General features: G+C 40.1%; 1 protein-coding gene across 1 annotated transcript in view; it reads left to right on the forward strand.

Annotated features, from left to right (window-relative positions):
- Positions 1-19,736, forward strand: part of CDON (cell adhesion associated, oncogene regulated) — a gene marked incomplete at its 3' end in the record, with an annotated part of 56,960 nt that overhangs the window by 26,951 nt on the left and 10,273 nt on the right. Inside the window, exons 13-17 of the mRNA XM_082845682.1 lie at positions 136-241; positions 4,992-5,114; positions 7,999-8,220; positions 10,243-10,493; positions 13,429-13,508. Of these exons, the coding sequence (XP_082701808.1) occupies positions 136-241; positions 4,992-5,114; positions 7,999-8,220; positions 10,243-10,493; positions 13,429-13,508 (782 nt within the window). The remainder of the gene's footprint in view (positions 1-135; positions 242-4,991; positions 5,115-7,998; positions 8,221-10,242; positions 10,494-13,428; positions 13,509-19,736) is intronic.

Consider the following 19,736-nt stretch of genomic DNA (forward strand, 5'->3'; position numbering starts at 1 on the left):
TAAATTTAAAATGGCCATCAAGGATGTTTGCAAAATGAAGCTAAAAAATTATGGCCACACAGATAAATAAATCTTAATGGATGTGGAAGTTACGTTTATTTTTGTCTTTGACAAGTCTTTGCTTCTCTTTTCTAGTACATTCCATCAAGTAACAATAACACTCCCATTCAAGGATTTTATATCTATTACCGGCCAACAGATAGTGACAATGACAGTGATTACAAGAGGGATATTGTAGAAGGTAAGTTACAAGGACAAGTGGGAGTCCTAATAAAGGAGCTTTGGAGGGAGAGGGTTTATAAATATTACAAAAAACATTATCCCAGGTTAAGATAGAGTAAAAAAATGAAATGGTATATGTACTATTACTTTGAATTTTTCCCAAAGAAAGATAATTTTTCCAATTTAGTGCAGTGGACCCTTGAAGAATGGGGGCGTTAATCCTCGTATAACTTACAGTCGGCCCTCCGTATCCAGGGTTCCTCCACATCTGCAGGTTCGACCCACCACAGGCTGTGTAGTAGTGTAGCATTTACTATGGAGTATCTGTGTAAAAGTGGACCCACGTTGTTCAAGGGTCAACTGTATATATACCGTCTTACATTTGCTTAAAGAAACAGTCAGTTACAAAAGAGTGGGGGAGATATGATTTGTCAGTAGTTTGTCTGAAAAAAATTTTTCTGTTTTGTTTAAATGAATAGTGGCCTGAATATAAAAATCAATTACAACTTCTAGCTATATTAAAAAAAAGAATGTCTCAGACAACAGTTCCATTGAAGTCTGTCCTAGAAAGATCACATCTTGAGCGTGTTACCCATTTTTAGAGATGCTGAGAAGTTGAATATATGTAGAGAAGAAAACAGCTGAGAGCACAAAGCGTGTTGAAACTGCCTTTTGACTACATTTAAAATATAATCCAGGGACTTCCCTGGTGGTCCAGTGGTTAGGACTCCGCACTTGCACTGCCAAGGGCCCAGGTTCAACCCCTGGTTGGGGAATCCACAAGCTGCACTGCACAACCAAAAATAAAAATAATTAACTAATTAATTTAAAAAAAAGAAAGAAAGAAAAAGAAAATATAATCTGGAACTTTGCCTGTGGTCTGAGGGCCGCACGCGGTCTGGCTGGCGCCTGCCTCACCTCCACTATGTGTCACGCACTCTCCCTTTCTCACCGTGTCTTCCATCACGCATGGGCCTTCTTTCTGTCTCCTTGTGTGCACCAAGATCTTTCCTGCCTCGGGATCTTGGCACACGGCAGTTCCAGCTACCTCCCTCAAGGCTTCATCTAGGACCTCCACTTCTGTCTGTTGTGTGCTTGAATGTTCCGTGCTCAGAGAACCCCCTCCCGTTGACAGGAGATGCCCTTGTGATTTCTAACCATGCGCTTTGTGTTTACTTCATGCAGTTTATCCTAGTTTAGTTGTGTGTATGTGTGTGTGTACGGAATTATTTGCTTAAAGTTTGTCTCCCCCACTAAATGTTAACTTCCTTGTGGGCAAAGGGCCTTCTTTCCCACAGCTGTGTCCCAAGTCCTACAGCGATGAGATGTTTGGTGTTTATTGAACGAAGGAATGAATGAATGCTTGGAGTCCAGACAGAACAGTGGAGTGTCTGGGAATGATCAGATTGGAAAAAAGACAATGAACCAGCAGCAGGACAGCTGTCTCCAAGTATTTAAGGACTAGGATGTTTAAGAGGAACTCAACCTGTTGGGGTGGGAGAGGGGGGCTACAAGGGAATTTTTTGAAGAAGAACCCTCCAATACTGCATTTTTAACATGGTTCTCTCACAAAATAATAAGCTCCCTAATTCGGGAGGTGTTCAGTTGAAGCTGGGTGCCTGTTTCTCAGTGATATCTTGGAAGGGATTCTTAGTTTGGGAGGAAAGCTTCTTCCAAGGTCTTTTTTTCACTCCAAGATTCTTCTTTTCTGAAATATTAATCTCCTAATGGATTGTGTCAGAAAATCGTCCCAGGCCAAGGTTTCTTTCCTCTGAATTCTTGACGTCAAATACTGCCACATAGTTTTTTGTTACAAGTAGTCTTATAATAAATTACTTTTAATATGCATCATCACATTTCTTGAAATATTGCAGCATTCCTTTTACTGTTTATCCAATGGAATTACTTTTGTAATATGATGAAAAATTTATTGTCTAAGTTTTAATACCCAGCATAGTTTTTGAATGAAAGAGTGATTGTTTCTCTTCTTAATCTGGAAAAGTAGGAAAGAAACGAGTCCCCCAAATCTGCTTTAGACGTTAAGAATTGGGGAAATGTGGAAAGATCATTGTTAGTGGCAAAAGGATTCTGTGACGTTGAGATAGTAGCTGCCTTGAGGGAACAGTGGAGGAGGAAGCATGATGGGGATGGGGGAGCCAGGAGCCCTCTCTCTCTTCACCTGGGTGCTGGTCCCATGGCTGTGTTCTGCTCTTGAACATTCAGCTGTACAGTGATGGGTACTTTTCCATACGCATATTTTACTTCATAAAAAAGCTGTTTAAAAAACGAAATGGAAAGACTTGTTAGTGACTGATCTACACTTTAGTCCTGGCTCGGTCTTCATTTTAGTTTCTCTGGGTTAGGCGAGTGGGGCTCTCAGATTTTTATTTTTAAAATCTTTTGAGAGAGGCTACACTTTTGTTAGAAAATTGTTGGAAACAAGGCAAATGTCAGTAAAATGAGCATCCCTCTCTGTCTCCATCTGTATCACTCTCTTCCCCACCCTTCTGGGTTTTACTCTAGAAACAATCCGCTGATAAAGAGTTTCTAAACTATATTCTCTAGTTAAATCTTTGAACTTTTGCAGACTTGAGTGACGTGACTGTTGAGTGTGGAACTGGGAAATTGCTCTAAAGAAGACTTTGTTTTCTCTACAAGCATCTGTACATGTGAGCTTTGCCTTGTGGTTCACAGGGAGCTTGTTTATGACCGTAATAGATGGAGCAGTTAGATGTTTAAGTGGGCTTCACTGTGCTGTGTAATTCGCTCCTTCCTTATTTTCAAGTTTATGCACTTGAAATTCTTTTTGTGGCAGTTGGAAACTATTGGCTTGTTTTCCCAAAGCGAGGAGCAGAAGTATTTATCCTTTGTACCTAAAGTTTTCTTTAAAGTTTTAGATTACTTATGTATATTGACTCAGAATTGTTTAAGCTTTGAAACACAATTACATTGTTAAAGAATACAGTAAGAGAAGAGCAATTATATTAAGTTATCCTATCTTCTGAATTAGGTTCCACGTTTAGATAAACTCAACGTTTCCAACATACCATGTTTTCGTGATGAATATTTTAATCTTGTAAATTAAGTTGAGTTCCAGGTAAATCAAACTATCAGTCATCCTGATCTTTAAGCCTGTGCTTTGGTTTTTTACCCTTTCTAAAATATTCTTGGAGGAAAATCTGCTTGCTAAGCAAAGGATATGCTGGTTGGTTGATTTTAAACCTAATAATGCACTTAGGTGTCTTATTCATCAGTGAGCCATAAAACTTTCTCTTTGCCGATATTTCCTGTAATTGGAATAATTACCATAACATGGGATGTTAATCTAACAAAATATGTATTACTTTATTCTCTCGTATTAGAAACATATCAGAAGTTTAGTTTAATTCCATTTTTTTACTAGTGCTACGAAAGGAAAACTTCAAATCTAGTGTAATAATTATTCAAGCGAATGGTGATAGGTGAGTGGAGGGCTGGGAAAGACCTAAAGATATGGGAAAAAGTTGAAGTCTTTTAGAAAAGTTTTTGGAATTTAAAAATAGATCTGTTCCTATCTCAAGTAGATTTTGAGTCAAGTTTCTTTTAGGGTCCTCTTTACACTTATAAGTGGGGCATAGAATTCAGAATTCCTCACTTCTTGAGCTTTTCGTAGTCCCTTGATCCTAAAACAAGCAGATTCTCTTCCTTCTAAAATATGGGGCTTATAAAATATGAGCGAGGGGCTTTGTGTTGGTGTCCTGGAAGGGCGTCAGGGTGCTTCCGGGTCAAGGTGTTTTTGTCTGTGTTGACTTAGAAAGGATCCCAGAGCTATTGGTCCTGTCAGCCAAGTAGATATGACTTGTGTGTGTGGATTGGTTTGGCTTTGTGTTTCTTCCCCTTTAATCGACTCTTAAATCAGTTGGTGGTATAGTTGAGTTTCTAAGAAACAGTGGAAACAGGTTGAAGAGGTGTTTTCTAAGAAGGATTAAAAGTGTCTGGCAGAAGTGTCCCTGTTTATTAAAGTTTGTCATAGGTCCACAGAAGTAAAAACGGAGAGTCATTTATACTGGAGTGTTCAGTTTAGAAGTGTTTCTAAATGAAATGCTGGCTGCGCACCATGGATGACAGAATCATTCTGTTAGAGATGCTTGTGTGGTTTGGAGACCCTGGTGCAAAAGAAAAGAAATGGTGGGAGCGGTAGCCAAGAGTTTCCCATAGTAGACTTTGCTTTCTGACTGTTCTCGAATTCAGGCATTCATTTATATGTTGGATCATGTTGTGTCTATTACAGTGGAATTGAGAGTTTCGTTGAGGCCCGTCTTGTAAGTGGTCACTTGTTCTGGGTAAGGCACCGTTTTCTGACCTCATACGTGGCGTTGCTTTCCGGTTAGGTGGACAGAGTGATTGACTTGCTGGGCTGAAGTAGGGGATCAAAGGACTTGAGGTGGTTTTTTGTTTTGTTTTGTTTTACTTATGCATAAAATTAACATGTAGTTTATGAAGGACTTACTACTAATTACTTGTAATGAATCAAAGTCTGCCCACACACAGGTAGAGCTTTAATTCAGTTTCTCTCTTCTCTTTACCATTTTTTCATGCCATGTAATAGAAATGCTATCTATCTGTTGTGCATTGCTAAAATATTTATATGAAGTACACTTTTATCGCACAAACTGACTATGTGCTGATGGCCGCTGCTCCAACCTCATTTCAAAATTACGAAGTGATTTTATTGACACTGTTGTTTAGGTTGTGGGTTGTAAAGCTTATCTTTTATTTTTCCTTTCTAGGTTCAAAGCAGTGGCACATGATAGGCCACCTGCAGCCAGAAACCTCCTATGATATTAAAATGCAGTGCTTCAATGAAGGAGGAGAGAGCGAGTTTAGTAACGTGATGATCTGTGAGACGAAAGGTAGGGGAGGGGTCAGAATTAGTGCTTTTCTCCCTGGGCAGAACTAGAATTCTGAACTCTGGATTATTCCTCCTGACTGTCGATATATTTACTAAAGAAACTTTGGACCATTTTTTAGGTGCGTCCATTTAGACTGTCCCAACAGTTTAGCCTTCTGTCGGCTAGAGAACTTGCCTTAAGAATAGTTTACATAAAGGCTTCCCTGGTGGCGCACTGGTTGAGGGTCCGCCTGCCGATGCAGGGGACACGGGTTCATGCCCCGGTCCGGGAAGATCCCACATGCCACGGAGCGGCTGGGCCCGTGAGCCGTGGCCGCTGAGCCTGCGCGTCCGGAGCCTGTTGCTCCGCAATGGGAGAGGCCACAACAGTGAGAGACCCGCGTACTGCAAAAACAAAGAGAATAGTTTACATAAGCGTTCATTGTATTCATTAACTTCTGTGTGACTCTGAGTAAGTCATTTCTTTTTTTTTCCTCCATGAAGGAACAGAAATATTTGCTGACTAATTATCTGAGACTGCTGTGAGAATTAGAATCCTTAAAAAAAAAAGTATAAGGGTGTTTAAGGAAAAGCACTACGTACGTTTAAAGTGGTTTCTTGAATGACAGATACGTATAACACTACCTACTCGTTCAATGAAGCGTAGTAAAGTTCAGAATTAGTCGATAATTCTAAAGTGAAATTCTCAGCTCTGCCTGCAGACATAGATTAGCTGTAAAATATTACCATCGTTGAAAACAGAAGATACCACACTTGGATAATAGAAATAGCCAAAGTAGAAACAGGCTCAGAAAGATTGAATTATAAAGCTAAGACTCGGTTTCCTTGTTTAATTCTGAATCATGTGTCCTCCTGCTGCAAAACCCACATATTAAATTCACATTTAAACATATATACACACAGACCTGTAGACTTACCTTGAATTTCACTTGTTTAGCATATATTTGAGTACCTTTTTGTACTGAACACTATGGTATGTTCATGAACATTTCTTACTTGCCTCCAGAGTGCTGTGAAACTTGGAGCAAAATTACATAAAAATGAAATTTCTCATCCCTGTTCCCAAGACATTTAAGAGTCTAGCCAGGCGGAACATAAAACACAGACAATAATGTGCTAACTGTGCTGTTTTTAAGTGTTATTCGTTGACTTTGATGGGGAATCAAAGGTTCTACCTACAGACTTTCAGATCAGTGAAAAACAAAAAACTTTAAAATGTTAACTGTTCATACTGAATGAGTTTCTAAAATGTGTTACACAGTCCCAGCCTGTTTAAGTAGAACATCTGATGCATGATTTCTCCTTTTAAAGAAATGACTCAGAGTTCTTGCTATGAACAGCAATTGTCTTATCTTTAGTAATTCAGTAAATATTGGAGGCCAGCCTCTTTCCCCCACCCTTAAAGATCATAGACTGTCACGACTTTCCTTTCGTTCTCTGCTTTCTCTTTATGGTTTTCACCTCACATTGCTCATGTCATGCTCCTGCTGTCTCTTCTTATTCATGTTAATGGGACCGTGTCACTCACCATCCACTGCAAAAGTTTCTGACATCAGTGAGAGGTTGGCAACTGGTCCTCAAGCTTGGTGGAAATTTGAATACATTAAGAGTAAATAAAGAGTGAATAAACCTGACGGACTTCCCTGAGTAATCATGGTATTTCATGTGCGATCTGTAACACCCATTTTTGTCTCAGAAACTTGTTTGTTGTCTTTGGAATTGTCAGGGACCTTAGAATTGTATAATCCAACATACCACCCAAAGTAGAAATTTCCTACAGAGACTCTCTGCCAGGTATTCTTCCAGCTTTCAGTGATGGAGAGCTCTTTCCTTGGAAAGGCAGCCTCTCGTTGACTGATTTCCAGCCCTGCTCTGCATAGTTGAAGTTGCTAGAAAAGAGAACCCCAATAGAATGTTTGTTGAAGTAGATTTTTTTAAAGTAGATTTTTTTTACACTCTGCTCCTGTAAGTTATTAGGATAACAGGAAGTATACTATAGTAACTAATAATAATGACAAAATGGATTGAACACTGCCGCGTGCCAGGCTCCATGCTGAGAGCTTTACTCTTCATGACAACCTATGATGGGGCTGTTATTATTATCTCTATTTTCCACCTGCAGAAACTGGTTCATGGAGGTCAAAGTCTTACAGCTAAGGATAAGTGATGGAACAGGTTAAAAACCTGGGCAGTCCGGTTCTAGAGATCCGGCCATCAACCACTATGCTCTACTGCTTTTCTATGACAGTTAAAGCATCAAGGGCATGTTATTTGGGGACAGAGAAAATGGGGTTTGTGTCCCACCTGTTATTAGCTTTTGTGGTCGCCATTATCCAGAGGACCAGTGAATTAGGGAAGAGCACTGCGTCTATGTGGACTCCAGCATTTTTGGGTTTGGGAAGTTTAATATTATGTGTGAGGTTTTCGGAACTGTATAGAATTGTTCTAGTAGTCCAGAGTCATGTCTTCTAATATTATTCACAATCGAGAGGCATACAATATCTAATTGTGAGTCTCATTCAGCTCAAAGTATATCAGATCGAAAGGAGTTTTTGTCCCATCTGTAAGTTGAAATAGTTTTATGTCAACTCTTTGGGAGTCTTCTGCAAGTACAATTGAGCAGATAATCATATAGCAGCTTGGGTTAGACCAAGTGCATCTGTGTCTCTGATCTTATAATTTCTTTAGAATTTGTGACCTAAAACCTTGACATTAGATTTTTAAACTTTTGAGTCCTCTTTGTGACTCACTGGTGGTCAGATCATCTCAGTACCAAGCGTAAACAGACTGGCTTGGATTCCTAACCAGACCTCCTTCGGAGAGTAAACCATTTCATAGAGTCTGTCTTCACTCTGACATCATGTTTTCCTGTATATTTCAACTAGTGAAACGGGTTCCTGGAGCTTCTGAGTACCCTGTCAAAGACCTGAGCACCCCTCCAAATTCTTCGGGGAGTGGAGGAAATGCTGGGCCCGCAAGCAGTCCCGCCAGAAGCAGTGACATGCTGTATCTGATCGTCGGCTGCGTCCTGGGTGTAATGGTGCTCATCCTCATGGCTTTCATTGCCATGTGCCTGTGGAAGAACCGCCAGCAGAATCCCATACAGAGTAAGTCATCCATCAGTGTCTCCTTCCCTTTTTCTAAAGATCAGTAGAGAAAGATTGTCAGAATAAATATTGATTCCTAACACGTTCACGTATGAGTGTCGTGGTATAAAACACATTCGATACTCTTCATTCAGTGGAGGTGACTTTAAAACAGTTCTAGCTGTAAGCCAAAGTAAGTGGAGCATCAAATTAAATTGCCCAGGAGAAATAAACAACAAAGCCCAAACTAAGCAGGTCTCTGTAAATAGCTGACTTAGTGCTGGGAAACTCTGGCTCTGTCGGACCACCAAAGAGGAGGAGGACTTGAAGCGTGAGCTTTGGAATTGCTGCAGGAGCCCCTTCATACGGGTCCAAATCTTGTCAGCGAGGAATGGAAAAGGCATGATGGAAAGGAGGGTAGTGAAGACTTTTCTAAGTTACTGTCCTGGGATGACACAGATGAAGGTACTACAGTCCTGATTCGATACTTAATGTACTAAAACTTCTGCAGAGTGGCGTCCCCACCCCCAAACGTGTCCAGTAGTAGGAGTGTCCGAGCTGGCAGTGATGGTGCATTAGAACCCTGTTCCCTTTTCTTTCCCCATTTTTCTTCCCCTCACGTTCCTACCATTTCTCTTCCCTCAGCTATCATAAAAGAGCACAGTCAGATCAATCAGAGTCTTTAGTCTCTGCTGGGAAGAAGTATTTTGGTTTCCTCTTTGGCCCCAGGAGAAAGAGATGAGAAAAGAGCAGAGGAAGACCCCAGCCGTGACAGGCACTCGAGCAGCTCTTAGCCGGTTCCTGCCCGTGGTCCCTTTTTAGTGAACAGCTCGGGGTGGGGTGGGACGGGGAAGGGGGGTAGAAAGTGATGTATTTTTATTGCCTTGGTGCCTTCCAGGAGATAGGCAGGGAGAGAAGTGGTGGCGGTACCAGGCTGAAAGGGCTGGCCATCCCTTGACTGGGTCTTTTTCTAAATGGTTTTAATGTCATTGACTCTGAGTGTGTGCGAGTGCGCTGAACCATTGAAAGAAGAGTATTGATCTGGTTGTCTGAGCGAGATTAATCTGGCTAAAGTCATTTTCCTTTGTGACTTGATAACATGTTGAAAGATGGGAATTTATGACGGTAATGTTCATTCAGAAGATACTCGTTGGCTCTCTCCTGTGTGCTCTGCACTGTGGTGGACAGTGCAGATATAATGCCCTCTCCTTATAGTTTAGTGGAGGAGAGAAGCAGGTATACTGATAATAACACACCTGTGATAATAACACACCTGTCATAGGAAGAGGAACACCTAGTCCAGTCTTGGCACCTCCAATACCTGTGAAGAATCGATCAAAACTCTGACAACGAATCCTGTGCAGTTTAGATAATATACTTTCTAAAGGACATTTCACTTTGTCTAAATATATCTGGTAGGTGTGCCTCTAGGAATCAGATATTTGAGGTAGTTGTTGAAATGCTTTTAATATAAGGAAAGGGAATAATTAGCCTTTTGCCGTTGGTGCCTCAAAACTTCCAACTTGACTGTAATAACCAAAGAACTATATGAATAGTGAATGTTTCCCCAACCCCATCCTTTTACTTAAAAGTGGTGTTTATTGCTTTTTGAAATATCCTACCTAAACTTATCCTGTCGTTGTACAATTTCTTTCAGCACTTGGAAGCACAGGGGAATTTAAACACCTTTTCATCGTGTTGCCGTTACTTTGATAGTTTCAGCTTGCATAGTTTATTAATTCTCTTTTGAGTAATTTCTCTCTGATTAATTTCTCCTCCCATTAAAATAGTCATAAAAAAAATAAAATAAAATAGTCATAACTAACTTACAGTTCCTGGCTGACTCCACCCTGTAAAGGAAATAACAGCAATAATTTTATTAAAGCATATCTCACAGGCAGGCTTTAAGCGAACACTTTTTTAGAGTATTTTATTTTAGTATAGTTATAGTTTATTAAGGGTTTAATTAATAAAACTTCCTAAGCAAGAAGAATTGTCCGTTTCAGTATCTTACCTTTTCTTTTTGTTGTTCTCTTTTAACAGAATATGACCCACCAGGCTATCTCTACCAAGGGTCAGATGTGGCCGGGCAGATGGTGGAATACACCACTCTGCCTGGCACAAGCCGAATAAACAGAAATGTTCATGGAAGCTTCAGCAATGGCTGCTCCCATCTCCACCATAAGCTCCCCAGTGGAGTCAGCGGGAGCTTAAATGGAGGACTGTACTCTGGGCGCACGAGCTCTCTAACCAGGACACGTGTGGATTTTGAACATCCTCGTCATCTAGTGAATGTAAGAGACCCAATTATAAATAAAAGCGCCCCTGTGCCCCACGGTGCCAGGATACAAGAACGGGGCCAGCATGCGTGGTTTTTCCCAATATAGAAACCTCACAGGTTCACTGGAGTGGACGTAGCATGTATCACCGGCAGCCCCTTGATCCAGAGTCATGTTTGGAAGCTTTCTATTATCAGGCAGGAGTTATATTAATCAATCTGATTTATATTTTTTAATTATTTGGCACTGGAAGTACAGGACCAGTAGCAAACAGACTGGAAGTTATTCTTGCGATGAAGCGGAAATACCATTGAGCGTGGACCAAACCAAATACTTTAAATTTGATTTATTTAGAGCAAACTCTGAAAGCTCATACGCTTAGACGAGTCAGGCAGATCTTGAAACTGAGTGAAGCAAGTTGGGGATGGGACAGAAGCGGTGGAGGCGTGGGAGAGTTGTGCACTGTCTTCAAGCAGCGGCCCGGTTCAGCGCCCATTGTTTGTATGCAGAGCTGAGGGCCCCGTGTGGCCTGGTCTTCTGATTTTTCACGACATCCATAAATCTAGGTGAAATCACCAGATTTTTTTACACGTTGGCAACTAATTCCGGTTTTAGAAAGCGTTGGGTGGGCCATGCACAGCATGTCTGCAGGCCACCAGATTGTCACTTCTGACCCCCTGTGAGGTTTTTTTGATTTGTTTTGCCCCATGTGTGTTTCTCTGGTTTATGTTTTATAATATTAGTATTCTCTAGCCACAAGGGGTGATAAACCTTTAAAACTACTATATTTCAGGGATAACCAGCTGATAGAGTTTAATTTTTGAAATGAGAGTAGAATGACGGACGTATTTTAGATTTGTGCTGGTGAAAGAGATTCTCTGCACTAGGCAGTTTGCTTTATTCCATTCTTTGGATGTGTATCCACATTATTTTTCAGTCAGATAGATAATATGTTTAGTTGGTCGATTAGGCACTCGTTTACGTTTTTGTCATTGTTCTGATTACAGATATATTTGCCCATAACCCACAATGTGCTAAAGTTTGGAGAAGTTTAGAGATTTTTTTTTTTTTCAACAGTAGTAAAGATTTATTAAAATATTACCTTTGGAGAACAAAACTATAATATATATTTGTATCTTAAAGCTAGAAATCTAATGGCTTTCCTGTGACCTAGCTTTAGTATGTCATAGAAAAAATATTTAATTTGCTTTAGTGCATCTCATTACCAAACGAGAATAATGATTTCATTATTTTGTGTGGAAAGACATGGCTTATATTCAGACTTTCTAAACGTTTTTTGTCACCATTCCTAGTCCAAACTACTAACATTGTCCAAGAAACTGAAGGAGAGAGCATGACGCTTTGAACAGCACATGCTGTTTCCATAAGAAGAAAATATAACTCTGATGCTTGCTTTAGTATTTGAACACAGTACTTTGTGTTTTTTGAATAATGAGTTGCTATTTAAATAAGAGTTGGCCATTAAGTGTACAATTTTAGAGGTTATCCTCTGTGATCTTAACTCATTCATTTTCTTACTATTCTCTTTTGGGAAGGTGGAAATAGGGACATATTTTATTTATTTATTTTTTTATTATTATTATTATTATTTTTGCGGTACGCGGGCCTCTCACTGCTGTGGCCTCTCCCGTTGCGGAGCACAGGCTCCGGACGCGCAGGCTCAGCGGTCATGGCTCACGGGCCCAGCCGCTCCGCGGCATGTGGAATCTTCCCGGACCGGGGCACGAACCCGTGTCCCCTGCATCGGCAGGCGGACCCTCAACCACTGCGCCACCAGGGAAGCCAGGGACATATTTTAAATGCTGTTGATCATAAAAATGATTGAATTAACTGTAATCCGTTTAGTGATTCAAATAAATGCATCATCCTGTAGGTTGTTAACTTCATTTTTTTCGGAAGCTTTGGAGTTTATCCTCATGGACTGAATGTAGCATAGGAATATTCTTTCTCTCAAAGTTTTCTTAAAAATTCCTATTGCTAGTTGGCTCAGGAATGTTGAGAGAAATTTTCGGTACTTTTGGTTTGCTTCTATTCTGGCTGTTGTTATGAGATGAATGGAAGTGGAAAGTGTTCTAGGGAGAAACGATTGCCTGAACTTTTCCTAACCTTGAAGGCCTGTTCTGAGTCTGGGTGCAGTGTAACAGCCTCCCTCACCCTTATCAAATTCAGTTCTGCTGTTTTGCTTTCGAAAGCAGAATTTTGACTCTGACCATAAGGCTGGTTCAAGCCCTAACTTCAGTTTTGAAGAGCTCTTGCCATCGTATATGTCAAGTGAACATTTTACAATGAGGTATGTGTTAATCTGGGCATTTTTCTTAATTGCTGGGCAGTTTCCGCCAAAAGCAACAGCAAAATATTAATACTCCGCTCCAAGTCACCGCTGGCTGAGAATCTGCTCCATCTGGAAAAATATAACATGTTTTAAGACTTCGTCTAGTCAAGTGAATAGACCTAATCGAAATAATTACAGGAAAATGAAGATGGGTTTATCTTGTGACATCATTCAAACAGATTTCCACCCTGTTTCTCCAACTGGCATCCCATAAAATTTTTCCATGACTGCTAGGAAGGTAAAAATGGATAGGAGGTTATAACGCATAGAATATTTGGGGCCCATTAGATTTGAAACACTGAAGGGAAGTGACTAAACTTCTCCCTTCATTTACCTGCCTCTTTCCAGTACAAACATACATGCAGAAAACATAGGAGTTAACTTTTTGGAGAACACTTTTAATATTGTGCAGCACTCATTTGTGAATACAAGTAGATAGTGATAAACGTAACGTGGCTCAGGGAGATGCTTAAAATATACCACGTAGCCATTTATTGTTGGGGCGGCTTTTACATTTGAGATGATGTGGTTACGAGTCTATGGCACCTTCAGCACTCTCTCTTTTTCTCTTTTTCCCTGTACTTGCTTCCTGATAAGGGTGGTGGCCTGTACACGGCAGTACCTCAGACTGACCCGATGGAGTGCATTAGTTGTCGAAATTGTCGGAACAACAATAGGTATGTGGCTGTGTTTGCACAGGTGGTTGTGAATAGTTCTGTGGCTCCCTTTGTCATTCTCCCTTCAGCAAAGGAAGTTCTTACAATTTTACCTAAGTTATAAAATCTCAGAATGTGGAGTCTTAAGTTGAAGGCTGTTACTCAGTTTTTGCCCCAGCTTTACAATTTTTACCTTTCTGTGCTTTGGTTTCTTTAGATATATGGACACTATTGATGACTTTATGTCTCACTGAGATACTTTTAAGAGGTTTGATGTTTTTGAAATCTTTGAATTAGTGTCATTCTCTGCATACAGACTTTATCTTTTCTCACCTGTTCTGTTTTCAGTAGAATTCTTTTCTATGCTATGTGATATTTTATACTCTCTATTCTGGATGAGAGCATGTTTGAATGTTAGGGAAAAACCCTGTGTGTATGGTAATGTTTTTTCATAGTAACATTACTGAAATTTTCGTATCAGATTATTCAATTTTTAAAAAATTCTTAAAACCTTAAGATAATTAAGTAGCATAATCTTGCTTTCTTTTAATTTCTGTTTTTTTAAATTAAGAGTTATATGTACTCACAATACTTCAGACAAGATAAAAATATATAGAGTGAAATGTACATTTAAATTTTGACAGGATATTCAGAAAGCTTTCATGCCAGTTCTCTATGTATTAATCCCAAAGGATTATCAAATATTTTGTTGTACTGAAGTTGCATCTGTCAGAAATCTCAGTTCTTTCTCTTACATAATGATGGTGTTTGATTACATGGTCTCAAAAGTCCTTCCCAACTCTAAAGCTCTGCAACTTAAAAATCATATTATAGTTAGTACATAAAATATCTGGAGTATGTACTGGAGTTTGGTTATTTCATTACTGAAATGGGATTTGACCCATATTTTCTAAAACGAATTATGAAGTTAACAGTTGCATCTGGGAGTTATCAAAACCAGAACTTGAAGAAGGAATCGGTCGACCATTGAATTAAAAGTACATTGTTTCATCATGTGTTTTGAGAGTTGCAGAGCAAACGCAATAAAGCTTTCTGGAGATTTTTTTTTTTTTTAATCATTTACTTAACCCATCTTAGGGTTTCTATATTAGCAAGAGCCATCTGCCTGTCTTGTGTACTAAGATTTGCTTGTTACACTTTAAAATTCTGTGTGACCCTAGCTAGATTTTAAGATGCTCATAACAGTGAAGCTACAGTTTTGTCCTGAGCTTGTCAAAGGCTTTATCACAACTTGTTAGGAGCATGCTAAAGAACTGGTACAGATGGTTTATACGCCTGGTAAGTAATCAGATGGACTTAATTAAAACACATCCTTTGTGGTTCCTGTGGCCATCAGCAAATGTGATTCAACCCAGACGTTAGAATGATGGAATGAGCGGACCTCAGGTCTAAGAATAAGTAAACGTAGGCTTTGCCACTGCTTAAATCTATGATCTTGGGAAAGTTATGTAATCTCTCTGAGACTATTCCTTATCTGAAAAATGGAGAATTGTCCCAGATAGTGTAAAATTGCTCCCAACATACTCTGGTTATAGATTTTGGTAATTTGCTGCTCGTCATCTATATAATGAGGTATCATACCCTAGTACCAAAAATACATCCCATTTCCTTAAAAGAGTTTGAATGACTTCTGCCATCTTGCATTCATGGCCATTTTTGTATGTGTGAGCCTGTGTGTATGTGGCATTTGGGGGGTTTATTATACATGTTTTTTTTTTCCTTTAAGACAGTGGACAATTATACTTCTATTGGTTTTCAAGTTAATGGCCTCTTGCATTTCATGTATGGGGGTTTTATCTGGGAGCATAGGTGAATTCTCTGCAGCCTGAGAAAGCCAGCTTCTGTTTCTCCCTGGCCTAAATCTTCTTCCTACCTCAGAGTCTACCTGTTTAGGGAAAACCTTGGCTTACCTGCCTTGCCTCCGAGGTTAGCCAAGTGGCTCATCTGGCTTCCGGGAGCGCTTATGTGGTTTTGACACAGATGAACATCAGTAGGTACCTATCTTCAACTCTGCCAAATTGGAATCATTAAATCGAAAGCATCTAACTCATTTAACGTTGCAACTGAAAACAGGTATCCCCTCTCAAGATCCCCAAGATGGCAAAATTTGTAATAAGCTTCTAATACTGAGAGGCAGGTGATATATCATGTGCTCCCCAAATATGCACAATTTTCGTCAGTTTATACTTTTAGAATGTCGACATCGCTAAGACTAAATTTGCGTTTCCTAATGCCAACTGAAAAGGGTGTGTACACAAAAAGGGTATAATTTCAGTTAAGACATATGAGGGCTATCCAGGGGATATTTTAGAGTTTTTCGCTCTTCAGTCAAAAGAAACATTTACACTAGCCACTGGAATAGGTTCTGAGGTGTTTCCAGGCAGAAGGAATCACGAGTCGTGGAAGGAGGAAGGATAATGCTTACATGAGGGTAAATGGTCTAGTTCAGTGGTTATCAAACTTCAGCACACACTAGAATTAACTTGGAGCACTTGTAAAACCCCAAATTATGAGGCTCTACTTCTAGAGTTTGTGAGTCAGTAGGTCTCGGGTGGGGACGGAGAATTTGCCTTTCTGATGAGTCCCAGGGCTACTGGTGCTGCTGGTCCTGGGACCATGCTTTGAGAAACACTGACATAATTTAGCTGGAGAAATGCAAATAGAGGGAGCAGGATATAAAACTGGAAAACCAGTCTGAGTTTATATCATGGATGACCCTTACTGTCAGGGTTTACTAGTTTATTTAATCAACATTTATTGAGTGCCCACCATGTCCTAGGTACTGGCCCAAGCCCTCCCTCCAGAGAGCCAACAGTTAATAATAGTGACTCACAGCCAGAGCTTGAAGTATAGTGAGTAGAGTTTGAAGAAGCACATTGAATCTTGTAGTTTTATATTTAAGGAATAGAAAAAAATCCCTATTGTTTCTGTAATATACAATACAGGAGGGATGTGAGATTTTTACATTAATCAAAAAGGGGGATATGGGTTAAGTGTTGAGAAACACTGGGCTTAGTGGCACAATGATGCTTTTGAAGATTTTTAAGAAAGGGAGCCATCTGTGCAAGATGTGTATAATAAGCTGGTTAATGGTAGTAGGCAGTACGCTGGTAGGATTGGAGGGAGGAGACCAGTGTGACTACATGTGTAATGAAGGCCTTAGCTTCATGCGAGGAATGGGGGTGGAAAGGAAGAGAAAAGTGAGATTCTAGAGCTGGAATCTTTAGGACTTGGCCATTGACTGATTGGGATCTGGGAAAAAATGGGGGGTTCAAATGAATAGAAAGTTTCAAACACGAATGACCTGGTAGTTGCCATGGTGATAGTCATATACATAAGAAACTTAATAAAATGATATATGGAGGAAAGTTGATGAATTTGGTTTGGGGCTTCTAGAGTTTCAACTGCCAGTTGGGTATCTAAGTCAAGGAGACACAGGAAAATGCTGGTCTTGGGTTCAGGGGGTAGATTGGGACAATGATCTCTATATTTCAGAGTCATTTGTATCAAAGTGATAGAATTTAAGAATAGGTGAGATCACCAATGGAGACAATAACCGTGGCAGTTTGATCATTTTTATATATTTAACTATTTAAGGTATTTGTTTGCTTTATTTCTTAAGGCTTTTTTTTTAAGCTTTTTGATGTGGACCATTTTTAAAGTCTTTATTGAATTTGTTACAATATTGCTTCTGTTTTATTTTTTTTGGCCCCGAGGCATGTGGAATCTTAGCTCCCCGACCAGGGATTGAACCCACACCCCCGGCACTGGAAGGCGAAGTCTTAACCACTACACCACCAGGGAAGTCCCTATTTCTTAAGTATTTAAAGTGATTAGACATCTTTTTTATAATCCTCTCTTTTATTATTTTTTGCTTATTGCCTTGATATATCTTCAAAGAGATGAGGAAAGGGGTGTGAAAATCAGGAGAGTGAAAGGGAAAGAGGATTCATTCATTCATTTATTCATTCAACGGACATTTGTTGAAGGTCTACAGTGGGCCAAGATAGGTGCTGAGGCTACAGTTGTGAGCAAAACAGGCATTGTCCCTGCCTTCACTGAGCTTATAGTTTGATGGGGAGACATGTCTTTTTAAAAAATGACATAATAATCATAAAAGTGAATATATAATTAAAACTGGATGCTTTAAAGACAAAGTAAAGAATGTAGTAGAAAGGAAAGACTTCCCTTTTGCTCTGAAGAATTTGGAAAACTAGGTAAAAGAGGATGGGGATAGGTTTAAAGCTTTCCAGGCAAAGGCAAGGTACCATTTATGCAAAATCTTTAACGCAGAATGCCGGAATCCTCACAGAACTTAAAGAAGGCTAATGTGGCAGGAACCTCGTAAGCGAAAGGGTCAGAGGTAGAAGATGAGTGAAATCAGATGGTACGGAGCCATGGTGAGTCAGTGAAAGATTTTAAGTAGAAGAACATTGTGATAGAGCACTCCTGGAGGATAGAGTTTGGAGAATCCATTGGATGGTGCAGGAAAGGATACAGGGGACCAGTTGGATGGCTGTGGCAGTAGTCCAGATGAGAAGTACTGCACTGATAGCTACAGTAGATACAGAGAGAAGTAGGTGGGTTGGAGAGTTTTAGGAGGTGCAGTTTTTAAAAAAGACATGAGTAATTGTGTGAGGAGGCAGCAGAGGGGGAGGTGTCAAGGATGGTGTCCAGGTAATTGGATGCCGTCACTGAACGAGGAAACACTGCAGGAAAGAGCTTATACCTGTCTACCCCTCACACACCTGGGAGTCATCCCCTTAGACCCCGGGGGTGCCTCATCAAACTCACCTTGACCCAGGGCAGCTGTCTTAGTCCACAGGTGCCTGAGAACTGACGAAGGCCTTTCCACGTGGAATCTTGCCTGCACTGTGTCTTGCCACCCCAGTTTGTTTTTTTCTGCCTTCTCAGGTTTAAACTTGAATGTATTTCTTAGAGTGGGCTTTTAAGAAGCAAGTCATTGCCAACCTTAGGCCCCTTTTCTCATCCTTCTATTTTAGTCATAGAAAAGTTTGCTTTTCTTGTCTAAACTGGCACATTGACATGCAGATTTGACATCAGATAAGAGGGGCGTGTGCACTCCAGCAATCTGCGGAGTTTTATTTGCTTCTAGGGCTTTTGTGGCATTTGTAGAAGACTGCCTGCCTCACTGGGTTCAGTCCATGTGAGCTTTTCAGGTTTGAGAGTAGCATGTAATAGCTCCCTATATGAACAGCTAGAAAGAAGCATATTTAATGAGGCTTTTCAGGGAGCCAGCCCCCTACACAAGAGACTCAGCTGAGAGTCTTGTGCAATTTGGGCACTGCAAGAGTTAAACAGATTTTAATCAAATAGCTTTCCACCCACCTCCTCTCCTCAATTCAAAAAGCAGTAGTGCAGTTCTGGATATGTAATCAAACGGGGTTTGTCAGTTGCTTGGCTAGTTTAATGGGAAGGGATTGACATTAAATCTGCTCTGTTTACCATCAGTCTTGATAATCTGTAAGAGAGTAGAGGGGACACTGATGAAATTCACAGATGAACAAACTGAGAGGTCCCATCAGGAGGGAACAAAAAATTAACTTTAAGGGTCCTAGAGAGATTGGAAATGGGCAGGAAGTAGCCAAGTAAAAATCAGCTTGGAAAAATGTATATAATCCATCTGGGAAAAAAAGTACTATCTATACCTGGCTGATGGTCAAGAGGAGAAATAAAGCGATTCGGAATAGTGCTTTAGGACACATAGATATAAATGACCTCCAAGTTTTTACATAATGATCACCTTAAAAGTCTATGTATTGTTGGGTTTGGGGGTGCTCTTTCACCAACTTGAAACCTTCCACTGCTGTCAGATATACGCAGGTAAAAATAGTGTCTGGAGATGAATATGAAAACATTTCATTGTAGTCGTAGTTCCTTCAGACCTAGAGTTTGGTCTGCCCAGTTGGTTTGTTAAGTATGAAAACAACTGCTTGTCCAGGACTCCTGGACTCCTTTCCTGCAGCAGGTTAATTTGTTATGACTAAACCCATCTCCTATCCCTGTCCACTCAGCTACTTCAGAACTAGCCATAAAACCAAAGGAAGGAAACACGACAAAGCCTAAGATTTGGATTCTCTTCCATCTATGGTAATCAGCCTGATTCCCTAAGAAAAATATTGAAAGAACTATGTCTAATTTCTTTAATTGATCAGTACCTTCCTTTTGAGTTACATATCTCCTGCTTTTGATACGGAGACCCAATCC

Source organism: Leucopleurus acutus (assembly GCF_964270905.1).
Source record: "Leucopleurus acutus genome assembly, chromosome: 8".
In the NCBI taxonomy this organism is placed as follows: domain Eukaryota; kingdom Metazoa; phylum Chordata; class Mammalia; order Artiodactyla; family Delphinidae; genus Leucopleurus; species Leucopleurus acutus.